This window comes from Phoca vitulina, unplaced genomic scaffold (assembly GCF_004348235.1).
Source record: "Phoca vitulina isolate PV1807 unplaced genomic scaffold, GSC_HSeal_1.0 scaffold2, whole genome shotgun sequence".
Lineage (NCBI taxonomy): Eukaryota > Metazoa > Chordata > Mammalia > Carnivora > Phocidae > Phoca > Phoca vitulina.
Genome location: NW_022589705.1, coordinates 100,492,690 through 100,510,639, shown reverse-complemented (window position 1 = coordinate 100,510,639; position 17,950 = coordinate 100,492,690). Strand labels below are relative to the sequence as shown.

Below are 17,950 nucleotides of genomic sequence, written 5' to 3'. Positions count from 1 at the left end.
CCCCCCCCCCCCAGGCACAGACGCCCGCCCCCTGCCCTCATACAGCCCCCACCCTCAGCTCACTGCTGCTCTTTGCTCCTCGGGAGAAATGGAAAGCAGGGTGTAGGCGGACTCACCCTCACCGTGCACCTACAGGAACAAAGCATGACCTTGTTCCTTTCCATCTCTTTCACGTGCACCGTATGCAGAGGGCAGGGCTCTGGAGGAAAACCCAGCTTCCAGATATGACTCAAGCGTCCCCCACAAACTCTCGCCGCAGCCCCCACTCTCCTTCCGTGGGAAGGCCCAGCATGGGGAGCGTGGCCCGGAGCTTGCCCCCACAGCTTCACAGGCTCAGTGACCATTCAGGTCTTCAACGGAGTGGTCGAGGCCGAGCGAGCAGGAAGAGCTGAGGCACGGAGATCTGTCCACACCCTCACTGCAGTCATTGGGAACGGGGATGCCCAGGCCTCAGCACATCGCAACGGGGACATGGCTGCATCCCACACAGTCCCCATCACCTCGAGTCTCAGTGCCTTCTGATGAACAGAAGATCCCGTGGTGACCTACTTTTAATGGCAAATCCACTTAGAGGAAGGTGGGAGTGAGAGGTTGCTCCTGCCTGCCACGTATGGGGACAGGCACAGACTCACTATGTCCACCTGCGGCCTGCCAACAGCGCCTGATGGAATCAAGTCTGTGGGGCTGCAACTACTCAAGGACCTCGACCCGAGGTCCCTGGAGATTTAAGGTGGGCACCGAAGCCAACAGCAGATGTCCGCGCACAGACACACAAGCAGGGACGCTGGTGGCACCAGAAGCTGGAGGGAGGCCTGCCACCGACCCCTGCAAGCCCCCGTCTGCGGTGCCTGGGGCTCGCAGCCCCACAAGCCCCGAGGAGGCAGACTGCCACGTGGGGACTCCTACCTCTCAGTCCCCACCTGCGCTCCCCTGGCCTCCCAGACCCTCGACACTGCTCTTCACTTCCGATGCCCCAGACCTGCTCACCCCACCCAAACTAAAGAAGGGAATGAGGGGCCTTGAGCTCGTGCTGAGATGAAAGAGTCGACAGGCAGGCTGAGGTGACACAGTTCACGTCCCCGAAGGACAGGTCCTGATCCCAGGCACACCCGAAGGAAAGGTGCTGAAGACAGACTAGCTCCCGAGAGCAGGCAGGGAAAGAGGGCCGGCAGCCCGCAGCCCTGCAGCCACCCCAGGCGCTGGTACCAAATCACCAATGCTGGCAGGAGGACCGAGGCCCCCCAGGACCCCCAGATGCCTCTAAATACCACCTTCAGGGGACAGCTGGAACCACAGGACAAACCATGGAAACGCAAAACAAACATATGAAAAAGGCAAACAACCATTTCAGAAAAAAAAAAATCACGTCCAAGGACAGAAGTGAGGGGCGCCTGGGTGGCTCAGTCGGTTAAGCCTCTGCCTTCGGCTCAGGGCATGATCCCGGGGTCCTAGGATCGAGCTCCGCATCGGGCTCCCTGCTCAGGAGAGTCTGCTTCTCCCTCTCCCTCTGCCTGCCGCTCTGCCTACTTGTGCTCTCTCTCTCTCTCTGTCAAATAAATAAATAAAATCTTAAAAAAAAAAAAAAAGACAAGTGAAATCCTGGATGGTGCCCAGGGAACTGGGGAAGGCCGGCTGGCACCCGAGGGCATCCAGAAGCCTCCGTGCTGCTCAGGAAAGGGGTCCGGTGCTGCGAAGTCACACGTGCGCCTCAGAAAGACTGAGCCGGAGAAACAAAGGTGTGGGACATGGACGAGCTGCCCGCGACGGGCGGCCCCCACGGGGACAGCTGGAAGTCTAGGGACTCAGACCCTACAAGATGCTGCAAGAAAATGGAACTACAGACCAGTGTGTCTCATGCAAACGTGCCCCACAAAAGATCAGCAAATTAAATCCAAAAACACGTAAGAAGAATCCCAGACCACGACCAAGTGGGACTCATCCCAGGTGAGCAGGCTGGTTCGACATCTGAAAATCAGTTAACGTGAGCATCACATCAGGCCAAAGAAAAATCACACGATCATATCAACAGACACAGAAAAAGCATGACATAAAATCCAACAGCCATTCATGATCCAAACGCTGAGCAAACTAGGAATAGAGGAAAATTTCCTCCACTGGACAAAGAACATCTACAAAAAACCTACAGCTCATATCAGGTTAATGGTGAGAAACCGGACGCTTTTCCTCTAAGATCAGAAGAAGAAAAAAGTGCCCCCCCTCCCCACTGCTTTCCAACACCGTACTGGAAGTCCCAGCCAACGCAGTAAGATAAGGAAAGGAAATCAGAGGCACGCAGATTGGGAAGGAGGAAACAAACTGTCCGTGTTCACAGATATCACAATCACCTGTGTAGAAAGTCTGACTCATATCAAGCCCGCAGGCCAGAAAGTTAGCACAGAAAGGCCAATCACTTCCCTGCATGCCAGCAAGGGAGGTGGGGAATCAGGATCAAGGACGAGCAGGAAAATACAAACAGAAAGAAAAAAGAAGGTATGACTGCAACCGACAGAGGACAGGAGCGCTGGCACGGACAGGACCGCCCACAGCCCACCCTGCAGCAGCCATCACGAAGCGGAGGAGAGGGTGCCGGCCCACTGACCACACAGACACATGACAAACAGGGGCTGTGTCATGGGCGCAAAGATGCCGCAGAGAAACTCCCGCACACCCACGACCACCAGGAGAAGACACAATGGGACAAGGGTGGGCATGGTGACCCATCACATGGAGGAAGGACAGGACATGACAGGTGGCACACCAAACCTGATGCCCGGCTTGGCAGGGGCCCCCAGGCGGGATCAGTGAAGGGTGTGAGTATCCTCCAGCCGCACTCGAGAAGCCAGCCGACACCCCAGCGCACCCGCACCCGGAGTTTCCCTCGCCCATGAGGCTTTAAAGGCTAAGGGGAGGGCGGGGCTCTGCCCTGCTGGTGGCCAGCCCCGCCCCACCTCCACGCCACCTGCCTCACCGTACTCCCCTCCCCAGGACCCTGTCCTGGCCCCCAGACCGGCCTGCCCCCCAGCTCGAGCCCACAGGAGGCCACCTGCTGCCCCATGGCCCGCCCTGGCTACAGGCCCCCTCGCAGAGCACCACAGGGCCCAGGCACTCACTCTCCTCGTCGACTTTCAGCTCCTCGCCATTCTTTATCTTCTCCACAACTTCTTGCTCGTTGTGGCCTTTGCTCACCAAAAACTTCACCTTATATTCGTCCCACGACACACGGCCTGGAAGAGAAGACCGACCTGCTAGGCTGTTCCACGACGGATGGTTTTAGGAAGAGAGATGTCATGTTTTCATACATCTGTCAATAACCCCGCGCTACAGGCAAATGCAGAAGCAGAAGCACTGGAGTAGCTGCAGCCCAGCCCCCAGCCCGGCCCCGCAGCCCGGCCCTGTACCCAGCCAGCAGCCTGGGCCCCCAGTCCGGCCCCCCAGCCCAGCCAGCAGCCTGGCCCCCCAGCCCAGCCCCGCAGCCCAGCCCGCAGCCCGGCCCCGCACCCAGCCAGCAGCCTGGCCCCCCAGCCCGGCCCCCCAGCCCAGCCGGTAGCAAAGCCCCCAAGCCCAGGCCTTCACTTCCTCTGCCCTCTGTGCACACCGCCCTCCTCCTGGCAGCCTCAGGCCCACGGGGTGAGGGTGAGGTCGGCCATACCGTCGCCGTCGGGGTCCACTGCACGGAAGTGCACCTTGCTCTCCTCGATGGCCTCCCGGAAATGCTCTGCTGTCTTCTCCATGATCCAATGCTGCATCTCCTTGGCACTGATCCTCCGGTCAGTGTTCACGTCGACCCTGCGGGCAGATAAGCGACGTCAGACGAGGCCTCTAGAACGCGGGACAGGACAGACGGACTGACAGACCAAAGCATGGCCAGAGGGGCTCCACCACCATGAACAGGGACACACTCTACCCAACAGTGACGCTGGGGGTGGCTGGGAAGGCTGACGGTTTGCTCTGCAGGGCAGCTCAGCACCACTTCCCCCACAGTCTGGGGGCCGCTGGGGGAGGACGGACAGGCAGCCTCGTCACCCCAAATCCACACACCCAGACGCTTGGGACAGGACCAGAGCTGTGAAGCCAGAGCAGAGTCATGTTTCGTACGTGGGTACAGACAGCTAGATGGAAAAGCAAACGTAGATGCAAGTGTGTACATGCGTATGCACTGGTCAGCACACTCGTGTGCACACGTGAGTTAGCAGTGCTCTGTGGATGCAATGGCTCATACACACACATGTGCAGACTAGTACGTGTGTGCCTGAGTTAACACACCTACGTACACACGTTCCTGCACACCCACACGTCATCCAGCCCCGCCCACCGGGGGACCTCAGGCCCGGACACCAGTGCCCAGATCCCAGCTTCTAAACACCATCCTCCAATGAAAGAAACCAGGGCTCCTTGGAGAAATGGCTGATTTCAGGGCTGAGGCAGGCACACAAGATGAGCCTGGAGCATCTGGAAGCGCCAACAAGAAAGGAAGTGCCCCCAAAACACACAAATGAAAGAGCTCCCAGCAATGTGCACAGCAAAACCACGCCGGGCTGGATCGCACCCAAAGTACACGACAAACATCCAGGAGCCCCAGCTGACGGAAGGAAATGACCGATAAATCCACACATGGGGGACAGAGAAAGCCTCCTTACAGAATTCCAAATGATACGGTGGATCTCCCCTGCCGCCCCCACACGCGGGAGGCCCGGCTCATTCCCACCCCCTGCAGGGCGACTGCCTCACTGAGTGGCCACCAGAGAAGACAGGAGGGAGAGAGGAGACACGTGGCACGCACCACCTGGACCAGGTGGCCAGGCCAACGGGCCCCGTGCTGTCCTACAGACGCCAGCGCCCCCGACAGCATGTGATGAGAGGGCCACCTCACCACCGCTGGGGTGTTCTCTCCCAAACCCACCACACCACTCTAAGCACCAGAAAACACAGCAGACAAACCCAAAATGAGGGACATTCGACACAACACCTCTGCAGTCCTCCTCAAAACTGTCAGGGTCATGAAAAAGTAAGAGAGTCTGAGACACCAGCCCATCCCAGAGGGAACAAAGGAGCTGGGACACTCAATGCGGTGTGGGACCTGGACAGGGATGTTGGGACACCGAGTGAAATCTCACGTCTGCGGTGTAGACAATAGGAACATAGCACTGCTGTTTCTCAGTCTCCCCAAATGCACCGTGGTTACCTAAATGTCGATATTAGGGAAAAGTGGCCATCTCTACCACTCTTCTGTAAATCTGAAACTACTCCAAAATAAAAAAGCTTATTTAACAAATGTTGTGGTGGGGCACCTGGGTGGTTCAGTCAGTTAAGCACCAACTCAATTTCAGCTCCGGTCATGATTTCGGGGTCGTGGGATTGAGTCCCACGTCGGGCTCTGCACTCAGCCGGCAGATTCTCTCCCTCTCCCTCTCCGTCTCCCCCTGCACGCACAGGCAGGCACGGGTGCGTGCATGTTCTTTTTCTCTCTCTTTCTAATAAATGAATAAATCTTAAAAAAAAAAAAAAAATGTTGTTGCAACATTACTTTAATCAAAACCAGGTCCTGAGACCACATGTGACTCGGGCAGGGAGCCAGTGAGGCGGCAGCCGCGCTGCGACGTCTTAAACCAGGAGCGGCTGTAGGCAGAAGTCGGCGTGGAAACCGCTGCGGCGGGGGCAGTGAGCAGGGTTAGCTGCTCCCCCCCGCCCCGCCGTGACCCCACAAAACAGAGCAGGCATAACAAGAGCGCCTCCCGTGGACAGACATGGCCACACCTGAGAGAGACTGAAGGGCAAGCAGCCTGTGAGCCAGCCCCGTGCGCCCGCGGGCCCCTCCGTCTGCACTCCAGCCGACGTGCTCCTAGCACCGCAGCCCCGCTGAGCCAGCCCGCCCCTCTCCACACTGCACGTAGGCCGGCAGGCGCCCAGGAAGAGGAGGCCCAGGTGTGGCCCGGAATTCAACCGTGCCCCCTGCCCACGCACAGACATCTGCACACCGGCCCTCAGAGCCCTGCCAGGTGGGAGATCCGGGGGGCTCGACCTAGAAGGGGCTCTGAGCCACACCCCCAGCCCCCACGGTCCCAGTCGCACTGCTGAATTTCTGGCTCCATGCTCTGTCATGACACCCAGCTTTGTTCCAACCGGGTGAAGACCTAACCTTCGACAATGAAAATGTAAGCACAGCAGGAAGGTGTCCCGCCTCCCCAGTGCTCCCCCTGCTCCAGTGGGATGCACCTGCTCCTGGCACTGAGCCTCCGGGCCACAGCCCACCCTCTCTGGATTCTGCCCCATTCCTATCACCTGTCCAAGGGGCCCTGCCTGGTCCCTCCCCTTCAACAGTGCCAGCCCCTCTGGTGACCCCTTCCTCCCAGAGCTCTGGGCCCGTCCACTGGAACCCCCGTCCACTGGCAACACACAAAAGTGCCAAGGAAGGCACAGAAGCAGCCCCAGGAAGAACCTGCTGTTGGCTCAAAAGCTGAGTTTGAATCTGTTTGACGGGAAGATCTTCTAACAGATAAGATATTCACAGGTTCAAAGTTCCACAGGGACCTTGGGGCCCCAGGTGAAGCCACCCTCTCTCCTGAGGATGCCCAGGGTAGTCTGGGTAGATCCTCTTGCCTGTGGGCACACACCTCGCCCCTGGCCCAGTGAGTGGTGCAGACCACCCTCTGCAGGCTGCCGGGAAGGTGGCTCTCAGCGTGGGGATGGATACTCCCAACAGAGTCCCGGGGAGAGCCTAGTGCCCTCTACGTTAGCGGGCCCAATCATGAGCAGATTATCAAGTCCAGTGTCGGTGCGCACAGCCTTGTGCTAGCACCCACCTGTCTCCTCACCCGGTCTCGGCCAGCCCACCATCTGCAGACCTTCGTGCCCCCACCTCCTGCCTCCAGCTGGTGGCCCATCTGCTACTCCACCTGGCCCCCCCAGCACCCAGTGCACATAGCACCTCAAAAAGGCAGGCCTCTGGGATCCCCCTGTCTCGCCAACACCCATCCAGGGCAGCCCCGTTGCCCTCCATCTGTTCTCCACCCTCATCCCTGATCCTATGAGTAGACAGCACACAGCACACTTTGTTCTCACCACGCCCAAGAAGCAGGGCTCTCAATACCCCCTTTCACAGATGAGGATGAGGCTGGCGGGCTCAGGGAACAGAGCCCAGGTCCAACTGCCAAGGGCCTCCTCCTGAGCTCATGCCCTGGCCATGAAGCCCCTCACCTCCCCCGGAGGCTCCAAAGCCACCGGGCCATGTGACCTGCGTGTGTGCTCACAGCCAGCACCCATGACCAGTGCGTGAGTCCAAGCCTGTGTGCACTCAGAGTGGCTCCACAGGAAAGTCAGCCCCATGAACGAGCTCCTCTCAGTCTACTCCCTGGAACCGAGAGCCATGAATCCTGGGTCCTGGCACACGGCTGGGCCACCATGTCACCAATACCCTGGGAGCCTGGACCCCACCAGGCCCGTGCTGGGCAGAGAACCTCCTAAGGCATGTGCCCCCTGAGACCTGTGGACCCTGCCCCGCCTCAGCACATGGCCTGTGTGAACTTCAGCCACAGTACATGCCAGGTGAGGAAACTAGTTAGATTCTGGCAGCGCCCAGGCCTGGGCACCCACTTGGAAAAGATGACCATCAGCTTCCTCCTGCTTCTCCGTGGCTCTGCGTCCTCCTCAAACCCGTCTATGTCCTTCCCCAGGAAGACCTCCTGGTGGAAGTCCTTGTTGAGGTGCCCATCCATCTCCAGCTTCACCCCATTCAGGTGGTCCGGGGGCAGGATCTCACGCTCATCCTTGTTGCCGGCTCTCTCCCGAGCAGATGAGTGGTTGGCAGGCCGGGCAGACACATCCATCAGAAGGATGACCCCCAAGAGCCAGAGGCAGTGAGGAACCAAGCCACAGTGGGGAGCCTGCCTGGACGCCATGGCCACCTGGGTCCGGACTGTGGGATGGTCTGCAAGTGCGGCCAGGAGCTGGGGAGAGAGGGGCGGGGCAGGTGAGGAAGTGAGGCCTGGGGTCACAGCCTTCCCACCACCCCAGGCACTGCAGAAGGGCAACAGCCCGTGGCTGCCAGACCCCAGCATGCAGTTAAAGGTCTATAAAGAGGACACAGCCATCGTTCAATGGAGGGTCAGCAAATACTTCACTAAAGAGGCGTTTAGTTTACAACATGAAATGGAAGTTCTTGGTTTACAGGATACATACTAAACATACTACTTTTTCCTTTTCCAAAGATACCCACCTCAAAGGCTGCCCAACACCACTAAACCTACCCCTTTTCAATGCCCACAGTGGGCATTCCCAGAACTGTCTCTCTCCATCCCTCCTGGCATCGAGACAGACCCCAGAGTCATGGTAACTCACTCTCCAAATCCCAGCTCAGCATTTGTGAGCTCTGTGACCTTGGCTAAGTCACCTGGCCTCCCCAGCTTCAGTTTCCCCCCTGAAACAGGAAGCTCCCTCCCCCACCCCAAGGCTTTGTGAGGATTGGGCCTGGTGCCAGCAAATGCCCAAACCCATCCAGCAGGGCACCAGCCCCTTCCTACCTTCCCACCTCAACGACCGCTGCAGCTGTGCGCACACACACATTCTGCAAGTACACACATGCACACAGGCACATACACCACACTCGAATGCACACGTACACACGCATGTACATATACAAATACACACATGTGCGTGGATATACACACCTACGTGTGTATGCACACACACACACACCCTTGCTCGTGTTCACACAGGAGTACCAGGAAGTCTGTCATCCTTGGTATGCCTGGGCCCCACCATGAGGAAATGCCACAGTGAGGATCCCAGGGCCACAAGCACTGATGCCCAGCACTCAGCCATCCCAGCCTTCTCCCACATCCGGCTCCTTCCACCCAGGCCCACCTGCTTTCCCTCACACCTTCCAGGTTCCTCCAGATTCCCTTCTGGAATGGCCTGGAATTCCCTTCTGGCTGGTGCCAGAACAGGGCCCAGCTGCCTGCCCAGCTCCCTGCTCAGCTTCTCATGGACCTTCATGCTCCACACTCCCCAAAAGGAACTCCAGCTCCTTCTTGCCCTTTACTTAACCTGTTCCTCTCATAGTCTGTCCACCTGGTACACACCTGGTGGTCCTCTCAGGTGCAGCTGAGGCCCTCCCCTCCTCTGGCAGTTGTTACAGGGAGGAGCAGCAGAGGGAAGCCCACCGGTACTCAGGGTCCAGGGGTGGTGGCCCTGGACACCCTCGCCGCAGGCCAGAGTGCCACCTGCAGCCAAGCTGGGGCATGGCAGGAAGCACAGGGCCTTGCATCGGCAAAGCCGCACAACCACCACAGCCTGAGGGCCCACAGTGCGGACAGGGGCTCCCGCTGACTGGTCTGGCGGCACACGCAGAGGCCACCGCTCATCTGATGCTGCCTTTTGAACCTACCTGCTCCTGAATGGCATTATTCACCTGCCAGGTGACACCTTTATGCATTAGTCTTCTGAACCTGTGCACTCTCTGGGCCCTTCAACAAGACCCTGCTCTCTGAACTCACGTGTCCCGTTCCTCTGAGGGAGTAATCCCCCCTTCCAGGCCTGCGGAGCCTGCAATCTCCCCACAAGCACCCGAGCCGTGGCATTCTCTGTGCTGGGACTGCCCCGAATCAGACCTACTGGAACGCCACACCCTTCTCTTCACCGTCCCAGCAGCTGTCACACTGTCCACACAACTGAACACTACAGGAGTCTCTGCCACACCGCGATATGCACGTTCCTGAAAATGACAGCGCTCTGCAAAAGTGCACCATAAAAAATACAGGGCCCGTGGGAACAACACAAGGGACGTATCTCAAGACCAACACAAGTCGATATAAACAGCCAGGAGGAAACCAGGAAGTGGTGTGTGGCGAGGCACCCGCAGCCCCAGCAAGCAGCTCGGGGGCTATTAAACTGAGTGGAGCTGCCGTGCGCAGGTGCCAAGGAGATGCCAGCGGGGCTGCCACTAAGGTGGGCCCAGGAGGAAATGCAGCCTGCCGTCAGGCAAGACTTGGACAAGCCTGCGGTCACCAAGGTTTCCTTCCCTGCTGGCGTGTAATTCTACCCTGCGTCCCAGCTCTCCCGGCTAGGAAAGCGTTGCGCAAACCAAGATGACCTCCCCTGACATGAATATCGCCCTCACTGACTGTGGCCATAAAAACACATATCACGTCCAAACAGACTGTACTTTGCTCCCCGAAGAAACAAAGTCAATTCCTTACTTATCTTCACGGGTAGCACACTTCGTCCTGCACAAAAGTAACCCCAAAATAACCGCACAGATACCAGGAGGTCAAGTGAGACTTACACCATCTACCTCAGCGAGCACAGAAGCAGCAGCGCGGCTCAATATGCCAACCGACTGCTCCGCTCCTCGTCCTCGGCCTGCCCCCCCCGCCCCGCCGCCGCTGGGATTCCAAAGGGCAGGGGCCTGGCTGGCTGACCAGGGAATCCCCATCCTCTACGACGTCAATGCAGGGTGGCAACACCACCCCAGGGGCCCGGCTTAAGCGCAGGCGGCATTTCTTGGCCATCCCGGGGTATCCGTGCTGGCGAGCCTAACCTCTTGCCGTCAGAAAAGCAAACGCTTCATCTGAAAGCTCTGTCACCGCTCTCAGGAGTCGCGTTCAGAGCGCTGATAACAACTGCCACCGGCTGAACCGGAAACCAGAGGCTTTACACGCACGATTTCAAATCTTCACCAAGCCCTACCAATTAGGGCACCTTTCACCGACGAGCGGAGTGAGGTCATCTCGCTGGTAAATACCGGGGTCCACCCGACTCCCCTGCCGACCACACTCCCTCAGCCTCAGTTTCCCGGCGGCAGCCGTCGGTGAGGGCAGAGAGGACATGAGCCCAAGGCCCAGCGGCCCGAGGGAGCGTCGGCCTCCCGGCGCCCCCCGCCCCGGGGCCCTCACTCACCGGCTTCCCTCCCCTCGCCCAGGATCCGCTGAGCGGGGCCCGAGCGCCCGTGACGCCTCCGACGGGACTCGCCTAGGCCGCGGCCATCTTTCTTCCGGGAAGAGGCGGAGCTGGAACGGTGCGCGCGGGCGCGACGCCGCCGCGACGGCGCTGGCGCCGCCATACTTTGTCTGGGCGGAAGGGGACGCTCGGCCCCTCCAGGGCAACCAATGAGAAGGGCACGCGTGCCCACGTGCCGTGCGGGCACGTGACGGGCAGCGCCTGGCCCTCCGCCTCCGCCGCTGGTGGACGCGGCCTGCGCGCCGGCTTCGGGGCCTCGGGGGCGCTTCCCGCGCGCGCGCGCGCCATGAAGCTGCTGCGGCGCGCGTGGCGGCACCGGACGGCGCTGGGCCTGGGCGGCCTGGCGCTCTGCGGCGCTGGGCTGCTCTACCTGGCCCGCTGCGCCGCCGACGGCCCCCACCCGGCTCCCGGCCGCAGCCCCGCGCCCGCCGAGCCCGCGCGCGCCGCCGCCTTCCTGGCCGTGCTGGTGGCCAGCGCGCCGCGGGCGGCCGAACGGCGCAGCGTGGTCCGCGGCACGTGGCTGGCGGCGGCGCGGCGCGGCAGCCCGGGCGACGTGTGGGCGCGCTTCGCGGTGGGCACGGGCGGCCTGGGCGCCGAGGAGCGGCGCGCCCTGGAGCGCGAGCAGGCGCGGCACGGCGACCTGCTGCTGCTGCCCGCGCTGCGCGACGCGTACGAGAACCTCACGGCCAAGGTGCTGGCCATGCTGGCCTGGCTGGACGAGCACGTGGCCTTCGAGTTCGTGCTCAAGGCGGACGACGACTCGTTCGCGCGACTGGACGCGCTGCTGGCCGAGCTGCGCGCGCGCGACCCCGCGCGTCGCCGCCGCCTCTACTGGGGCTTCTTCTCGGGCCGCGGCCGCGTCAAGCCCGGGGGCCGCTGGCGCGAGGCCGCCTGGCAGCTCTGTGACTACTACCTCCCGTACGCGCTGGGCGGCGGCTACGTGCTCTCGGCCGACCTGGTGCGCTACCTGCGCCTCAGCCGCGAGTACCTGCGCGCGTGGCACAGCGAGGACGTGTCCCTGGGCGCCTGGCTGGCACCGGTGGACGTCCAGCGCGAGCACGACCCGCGCTTCGACACCGAGTACAAGTCCCGCGGCTGCAGCAACCAGTACCTGGTGACGCACAAGCAGAGCCTGGAGGACATGCTGGAGAAGCAGCAGACGCTGGCGCGCGAGGGCCGCCTGTGCAAGCAGGAGGTGCAGCTGCGCCTCTCCTACGTCTACGACTGGTCGGCGCCCCCGTCGCAGTGCTGCCAGAGGAAGGAGGGCATCCCCTGAGCTGCGGCCGCAGCGGGCCCACCGCACGGCACGTGGCGCTGGAGGGAGGCCACCGCAGCGAGAGTCATCGGGGTCCTGTGGGGCCGCTGCTGAGGGGCCCCCCACTGGCCTCACACGGGCAAAGCTGGCCGGTTCGGCTAGTTACCCAGAATGAGTACAGCCCTCGAGGGGGCCGGGTGTATTTGGCGACCAGTGGGGTTTTCAGGCAGATGCCAAGCAGCAGCGGACAGCCCCTAGGTCCCAGCTCTGGTGCGCACCCAGGCCTGTGCACCCCCGTGGCCACCATGGGGCCTCACTCCAGACCCCGTCTTGTTCCGGGTCTGGGAGACCCGTGGGTCTTGCCAGGGCGACACATAATGTCGGGGTAGCAATGTCCTGTCCCTGGATCTCAGCCAGCATGGGCCTGGACTCGGAAGATGCCCAGCTTTGAGTGTGACGGCAGACAGCGGTGGCTTGCAGCCCTGCCCCAGCCTGCGCACCTGCTGTCTGCTCCCCAGGTAGAGGAGAGCAGCCAGAGGCTGGAGCCGACAGGCACTTGCGGACCCTGGCCCCAAAGAACGAATCTGGACTAGTTCGGGGGTGGGGACTTGGTCTCGTCCTGCATCCTGTGTTGACCGTCCACCTAGGAAATCGCCACACCAAGAGCTGTGGCTACAGGGAAGTGACCCTTGGGCTCTTGCATGTTGCAGCTTAACTGTGTGTTGCACCCAGTGGCTTTTATCAAAATCACCGTAGATTTAGTGGGTTAGGTTACCTTTTATGTTCCATGTTGGTGTCATTTGTCATGTGGCAGTCTAAGATTTAACTGTGTTTTGTTATTTAGCTCCAATGGTATTTTGGTCTGTGTTGCTTTAGAGTGAATCCGTGATAAATGTAATTCAGTGTTAGTCTGTGACTTATAAACATTGTAAATTTGTGTAGATAAGAGTTTAAGTTAGGAGTGTGTGGGTCTCCGTATTTTTTAAATTATTTAAGGGAAGACTTTTCTATCAGAACTTGGGCTTTGTGGATTAATCTGTTTTTACAGCTTGAGTTATAGACTTGTTACTGCCTGTGTGTTTAAATGTGGAAGAATTCTAAAAGTGTCCATTTCTCTTTACAGTTTACACAAAAGTCAGTCCCATTGTCTCTTTCTGAAAAGACTTTCCTTTTAAGGCTTCCTCACGGCCATGCAGGGGCAAGTGTTTCTCACACACGCATCTGTTATGTTAGACTCTGGGCCCAAGTTCCAGGAATCTGAACCCTTGGAAGCATCGGTGAGGTTTCCCACATTCTGTCCTAAGAAAACAGGCTCTGCTGGCTGGCGTGACCTTTTGGAGACAGAAAGCATTCACGCGCACCCTCCTGGCTGATCACCTCTCATACCTAACACATCCTCAGAAGATCAGGGTTCTTTTCTCCCCATTAAATGTGAAAAGTGAGTGCTGTGGTCATCACAAAAGTCAAATAAAGAAGCTCCAGGACAGCCATGAGCCCTTCTGTCAGCCCAGTGGTGTGTGATGCTGCACGTTCTTATTCTGGAATCTGGGTTGGGTCGCCTGGCAATGCTGCTGGTGTCTATAGTCCACTTCGGGGCAATGCAGATGCGGGGAGCAAATCTCTGACTTGCCTTTGCACTGCCTTTCCTTTGTGTTCTCAGGCCGTGGATTTTAGGAGCGGGTGTCCTGGTGCTCTTGGGCTGCCGTAACAACCCCGCAGACAAGCTGGCTTGAGCAGCAGACATGTCTTCCTCACGGTTCTGGAGGCTGGCAGTCAGGTCCGAGTGCTCGCAGGGCCGCATGCTGGTGAGGACCCTCTTCCTGGTGCAGGTGGCCACTTTCTCACTGCGTCCTTAGCGCAAGAGAGAGCCAGAGCAAGCTCTCTGGTGTCCCTTTTTACAAGGACACTAATCCCACCAGAGGGCCCACCCTCATGACCTCAGCTAACACCAGCTCCAAATACCATCACATTGGGGGTTAAAGCTTCAATCTAAGTTTTGGGGGACACAATCATCCTAGCAGCAGTCTGGGTTATTTGTGTTTAAAGGTAGAAGAGTACCCAGAATTTGGAGTCTTGGGCCAGAAGGAAGGGACGATGGTCTTGTGGTTGCAATTCTACTGCCTTTAGAAGGTAGAAGCTGGGCCAGAGAGGTCCCAAGATGTGACAAAGTTCTTTTTTTTTTTTTTTTTTTTTAATTTTTTATTGTTATGTTAATCCCCATACATTACATCATTAGTTTTAGATATAGTGTTCCATGATTCATTGTTTGTGCATAACACCCAGTGCTCCATGCAGAACGTGCCCTCCTCAATACCCATCACCAGGCTAACCCATCCTCCCAACCCCCTCCCCTCTAGAACCCTCAGTTTGTTTTTCAGAGTCCATCGTCTCTCATGGTTCTTCTCCCCCTCCGATTTCCCCCCCTTCATTCTTCCCCTCCTGCTACATTCTTCTTCTTTTTTTCTTTCTTAACATCTATTGCATTATTTGTTTCAGAGGTACAGATCTGAGATACAAAGTTCTGATTATAAGGTGACCGTGGGCTTTCTGATCGGCCGCCTCGAGGCAGGCCTGACTGCCCCTGTGAACACATTTCCAAGACAAGGATTCATGAGAGGGTCCAGGTTTGGGGACACTGGGGTGAGCAGAATGGGACCCTGCCAACTGGGGGCAGGTTCCCAAGGGATGCTGAGAACAGTGGCACCTGGTTCCTGCTGGCCATTTTCACCCGGATGTCTTGTCTGAACGTCGGGATCGTTGGAGTTGGCGTGTGCACGTCTCCGTTTTTCAGACGAGGAGACAGTGCGTGGACAGATAGCTTGCCGGGGCCACATGCCAGCGGCAGAGCCAGGATCCCACCCAAAGGCTGGACCTCCACATCCCTGCCCAGCATCTACAGTCCTGCTGTAGCTTCCGGGTTTCTCTGGAATGGACCCCATGGAAAGCATGGCACCAATGTCCAAGACCTCCTAGTAAAAAATCTAAAAATCGAGGCATGTCTCTTTGGAGGAGCGGGGGAGGGTCCCTGAGCGTTAGCACTCAGTTGAATCACATGGAAGTGCCCATATGCAGTCAGGTTTGACAAAAATGGAAAGTTCATATTGTTCAGCGTAAATCATTAAATTTCAAAACAGAACAAACCAGACGCTGGGCTGACTGCGCATCATTACTGCGGTTGTGATGTCCGCATTCAGACCACACTTTGGGGCTAAAGGCCAGAGGCCCCTTCCTAGACTGACCCTCAGCCATCACCTTATCTGTGACCCCAGGGCCTGTGGATAGAGCCTGCCCTCCTCCAGTCCAGCTGGCAGGTTCTCCAGGTCGGGGTATCCCTCCCCAGACTGTACCTCCCACCCACTGAGGCATGCACTGTGGGCTCCACACCATCTGGACACGTGTGCCCTATAGACCAGCGCCTGAGCTCAGGCTCTCCGTGAGCCCGGCACCGGCCCAGGGCCCAGGTGACAGTAGGCTCTTGGGAGATGGGGAGTCAGACCACCAAACTGGTTTTTAGGGGGGTTTAGGATATAGGACCACTAACTCTTCTCCCAGCCAAACTAGTATCTCTCTTTAAGTGGCCGTCAGAGCCCACCCTTGCAGGGCATCAGGACCAGATGGGCATGGGGCATCTGGCACCACCTCAAGGGGTGCACCTCTCCTCGTGGAGGGCCCTGGTCCTGCCCCTCCCTCCCCTAAGGCCAATATGGAGAGCCCTGGCAACAGCCCCTTCATGTTCCTGAGAAAGGAGGAAGAGATGGGGGCATAGAGCCTGAGCGCCTTGGCCAAAGTCCCAGGGCTAGAAAATGGGAGAAACTTCAATACTGGCAGTAACAGGATGCATCTCCCAAGAATTACGTCAAGCAAGAAAAGTCCATCCCAAAAGGTTGCATACTGGGTACCTCCATTTCCATGACATTCTTGGACGGTCATGGTTCTAGACGTGGAGGGCAGATCAGTGCTGCCAGGGGTCAAGGAGGCGAGGTGGAAAGGGAGACGGCAGTTGGTTCTGGGACTGCCCCGCATCTGGCTTGATTGTCCACGTCCTGCTTGTGATGTTGTCCAGTAGTTTTGCAAGACTCTGCCACTGGGGGAGACTGGGTGAGGGGCACGGCACCTCTATTTGTCACAACTGCATTGAATTTACAATCATCTCAAAATTTAAAATTTAAAAATATATACTACAACACTAATTCTAATACAAAAGAGAGAAACGTGGGACCCGAGAGAGACTCTGGAGGAGGCAGGGCGCCCTAGGATGGCCGGGCACCAGGAAGGGACCACACAGTCATGCTGGAGAGGGTAGTGTGACTCCCAGAGGCAAGCCATGAGCCCTGTGGTGAATGGGAGTTGGTGTGGTACCCCACCATCTGCCCTGTCCCCCCCCCCAGATCTGAGCCAAGACCTCCCCTGCCCCCTCAGACCCCCCAAAAGCCTGGGTCCACCTGGTGTAACAGAGTTGGCAAGAGCTGAGAAGGGTCAGGGACATGGTAGGGACTGAAGGAGATGGGGCCTACAGTGTGGGGGGGGGCTCCCCTGGACACACACCTGCTGGAGGAGACCATGTGCCAACCAGGCTGCAGGCTCATGGTTGAGCCCTAGACTAGCACAGCTCCTGATGCCCAGTGGCCCTCATCCCTCCCAGCTGTATGCGCATCCCTGACCCCTCGCCTCTGGCTGGGTGGGCATCCCAGAGCTCAGCACAGACCCTGCCTCACAGGGGCAGGCCTCCCTCTGTCCAGCATCTGGGCTGGGAGGACAGGGTCCTGCAGTGGGAGGAAGGGGCTGGCTGGGTCATGGCCAGAATCTGCAGGGTCTGACAGGGATGGCCAGTGCGCCCCTCAGCCCCCACCTGACCCAGGCACCTGGTCCCCATTGTGAGACCTTTCGCCGTCTGGGGCCAAGGGAGCACAGGGTCGATGGCCACAGACAGGCCTAAAGCAGGCCAAGCATCCAGCCCAGCTCAGGACCGCCGGAGGAACCATGGAGAACCGCGTTCAAAGGCACCTGGGCTGCAGGTAGCCCAGTGAAGACCGCATTACACCTAATTTGCTCCTTGGTGCTTGCACTTGGTCCCAGGGGCTTGGAGAGAGGCTTGGGCTGTTTTTCCTCCTCATAAGTATGCTCGGGGTTGAGCTGCGGGGCAGCTCAGAGCCTGCCCGGAGTCCAGGGAGCAGGCGGAAGGCCTCCTGTGTCTGTCCTAACACCAGGACCCGGCCTCAGAACAAACACTGGGCTCTTAAAGGGTTGCAGCCCAGGCCCTGGGGGTCTCCTCATTCCTGAGACCCTATGGCCCTCCGCCCTTGGGTCTCCCCGCCAGGGGTTACACCCCCCCCGCCCCCCCCCCGATGACCCCCCCCCCCGCCCTTGGAGCTGAGATAACCCCCTCACCTGTCACCTGGCCTCTACGGGCAACCCCCTTCTTCAGGGCCAAGGTGGGCTCACTGGCAGCCGGGGTTACCCCCAGAGTTCCCCCCTCCCCTCACACAGCCGCTCCCACTCACCCCCAACGGTCTCCTCTGACCCAGCCCCATTCCCCGCCCTTCCTGACCCCCATCTCCCCTGTAGATGGTGCTCTTAGCTCCCCATCCTTCCCCAGTCCCCCTCTGAGACCCTCACAGCCTCCAGCAGAAGCCCTAGCACGAGCTTCCACGGCCACACTGCACGGACTGCTTCAGAGATTTCCCAAAGCCAACAGAACAACCCACCACCCACGTGTCCTGGGGCCCGCATGCCCCGGGCAAT

The 17,950-nt window shown here is 58.9% G+C and overlaps 2 protein-coding genes across 3 annotated transcripts in view; one reads left to right on the top strand and one right to left on the bottom strand.

The window, feature by feature from the left end:
• Positions 1 to 11,045, bottom strand: part of SDF4 (stromal cell derived factor 4) — a 13,958-nt gene extending 2,913 nt beyond the window's left edge. The window contains exons 1-4 of one of the 2 annotated variants that reach the window (XM_032395769.1): positions 10,894 to 11,045; positions 7,591 to 7,943; positions 3,650 to 3,786; positions 3,111 to 3,224 (exon numbers count right to left, since the gene is read on the bottom strand). In XM_032395769.1, coding sequence (XP_032251660.1) covers positions 3,111 to 3,224; positions 3,650 to 3,786; positions 7,591 to 7,895 — 556 coding nt within the window. In that variant the 5' untranslated portion in view covers positions 7,896 to 7,943; positions 10,894 to 11,045. Of the gene's footprint in view, positions 1 to 3,110; positions 3,225 to 3,649; positions 3,787 to 7,590; positions 7,944 to 10,534; positions 10,853 to 10,893 lie in introns of those variants that run through there. The other variant, XM_032395775.1, reaches the window with a different exon arrangement.
• Positions 11,046 to 11,239: 194 nt separating this feature from the next.
• Positions 11,240 to 15,337, top strand: B3GALT6 (beta-1,3-galactosyltransferase 6). Its single transcript, XM_032395761.1, has 2 exons — positions 11,240 to 14,338; positions 14,705 to 15,337. Exon 1 carries the CDS (start codon positions 11,240 to 11,242, stop codon positions 12,227 to 12,229), a length of 990 nt encoding a protein of 329 aa, XP_032251652.1. The 3' UTR covers positions 12,230 to 14,338; positions 14,705 to 15,337.
• The last annotated feature ends 2,613 nt before the right edge of the window (positions 15,338 to 17,950 follow it).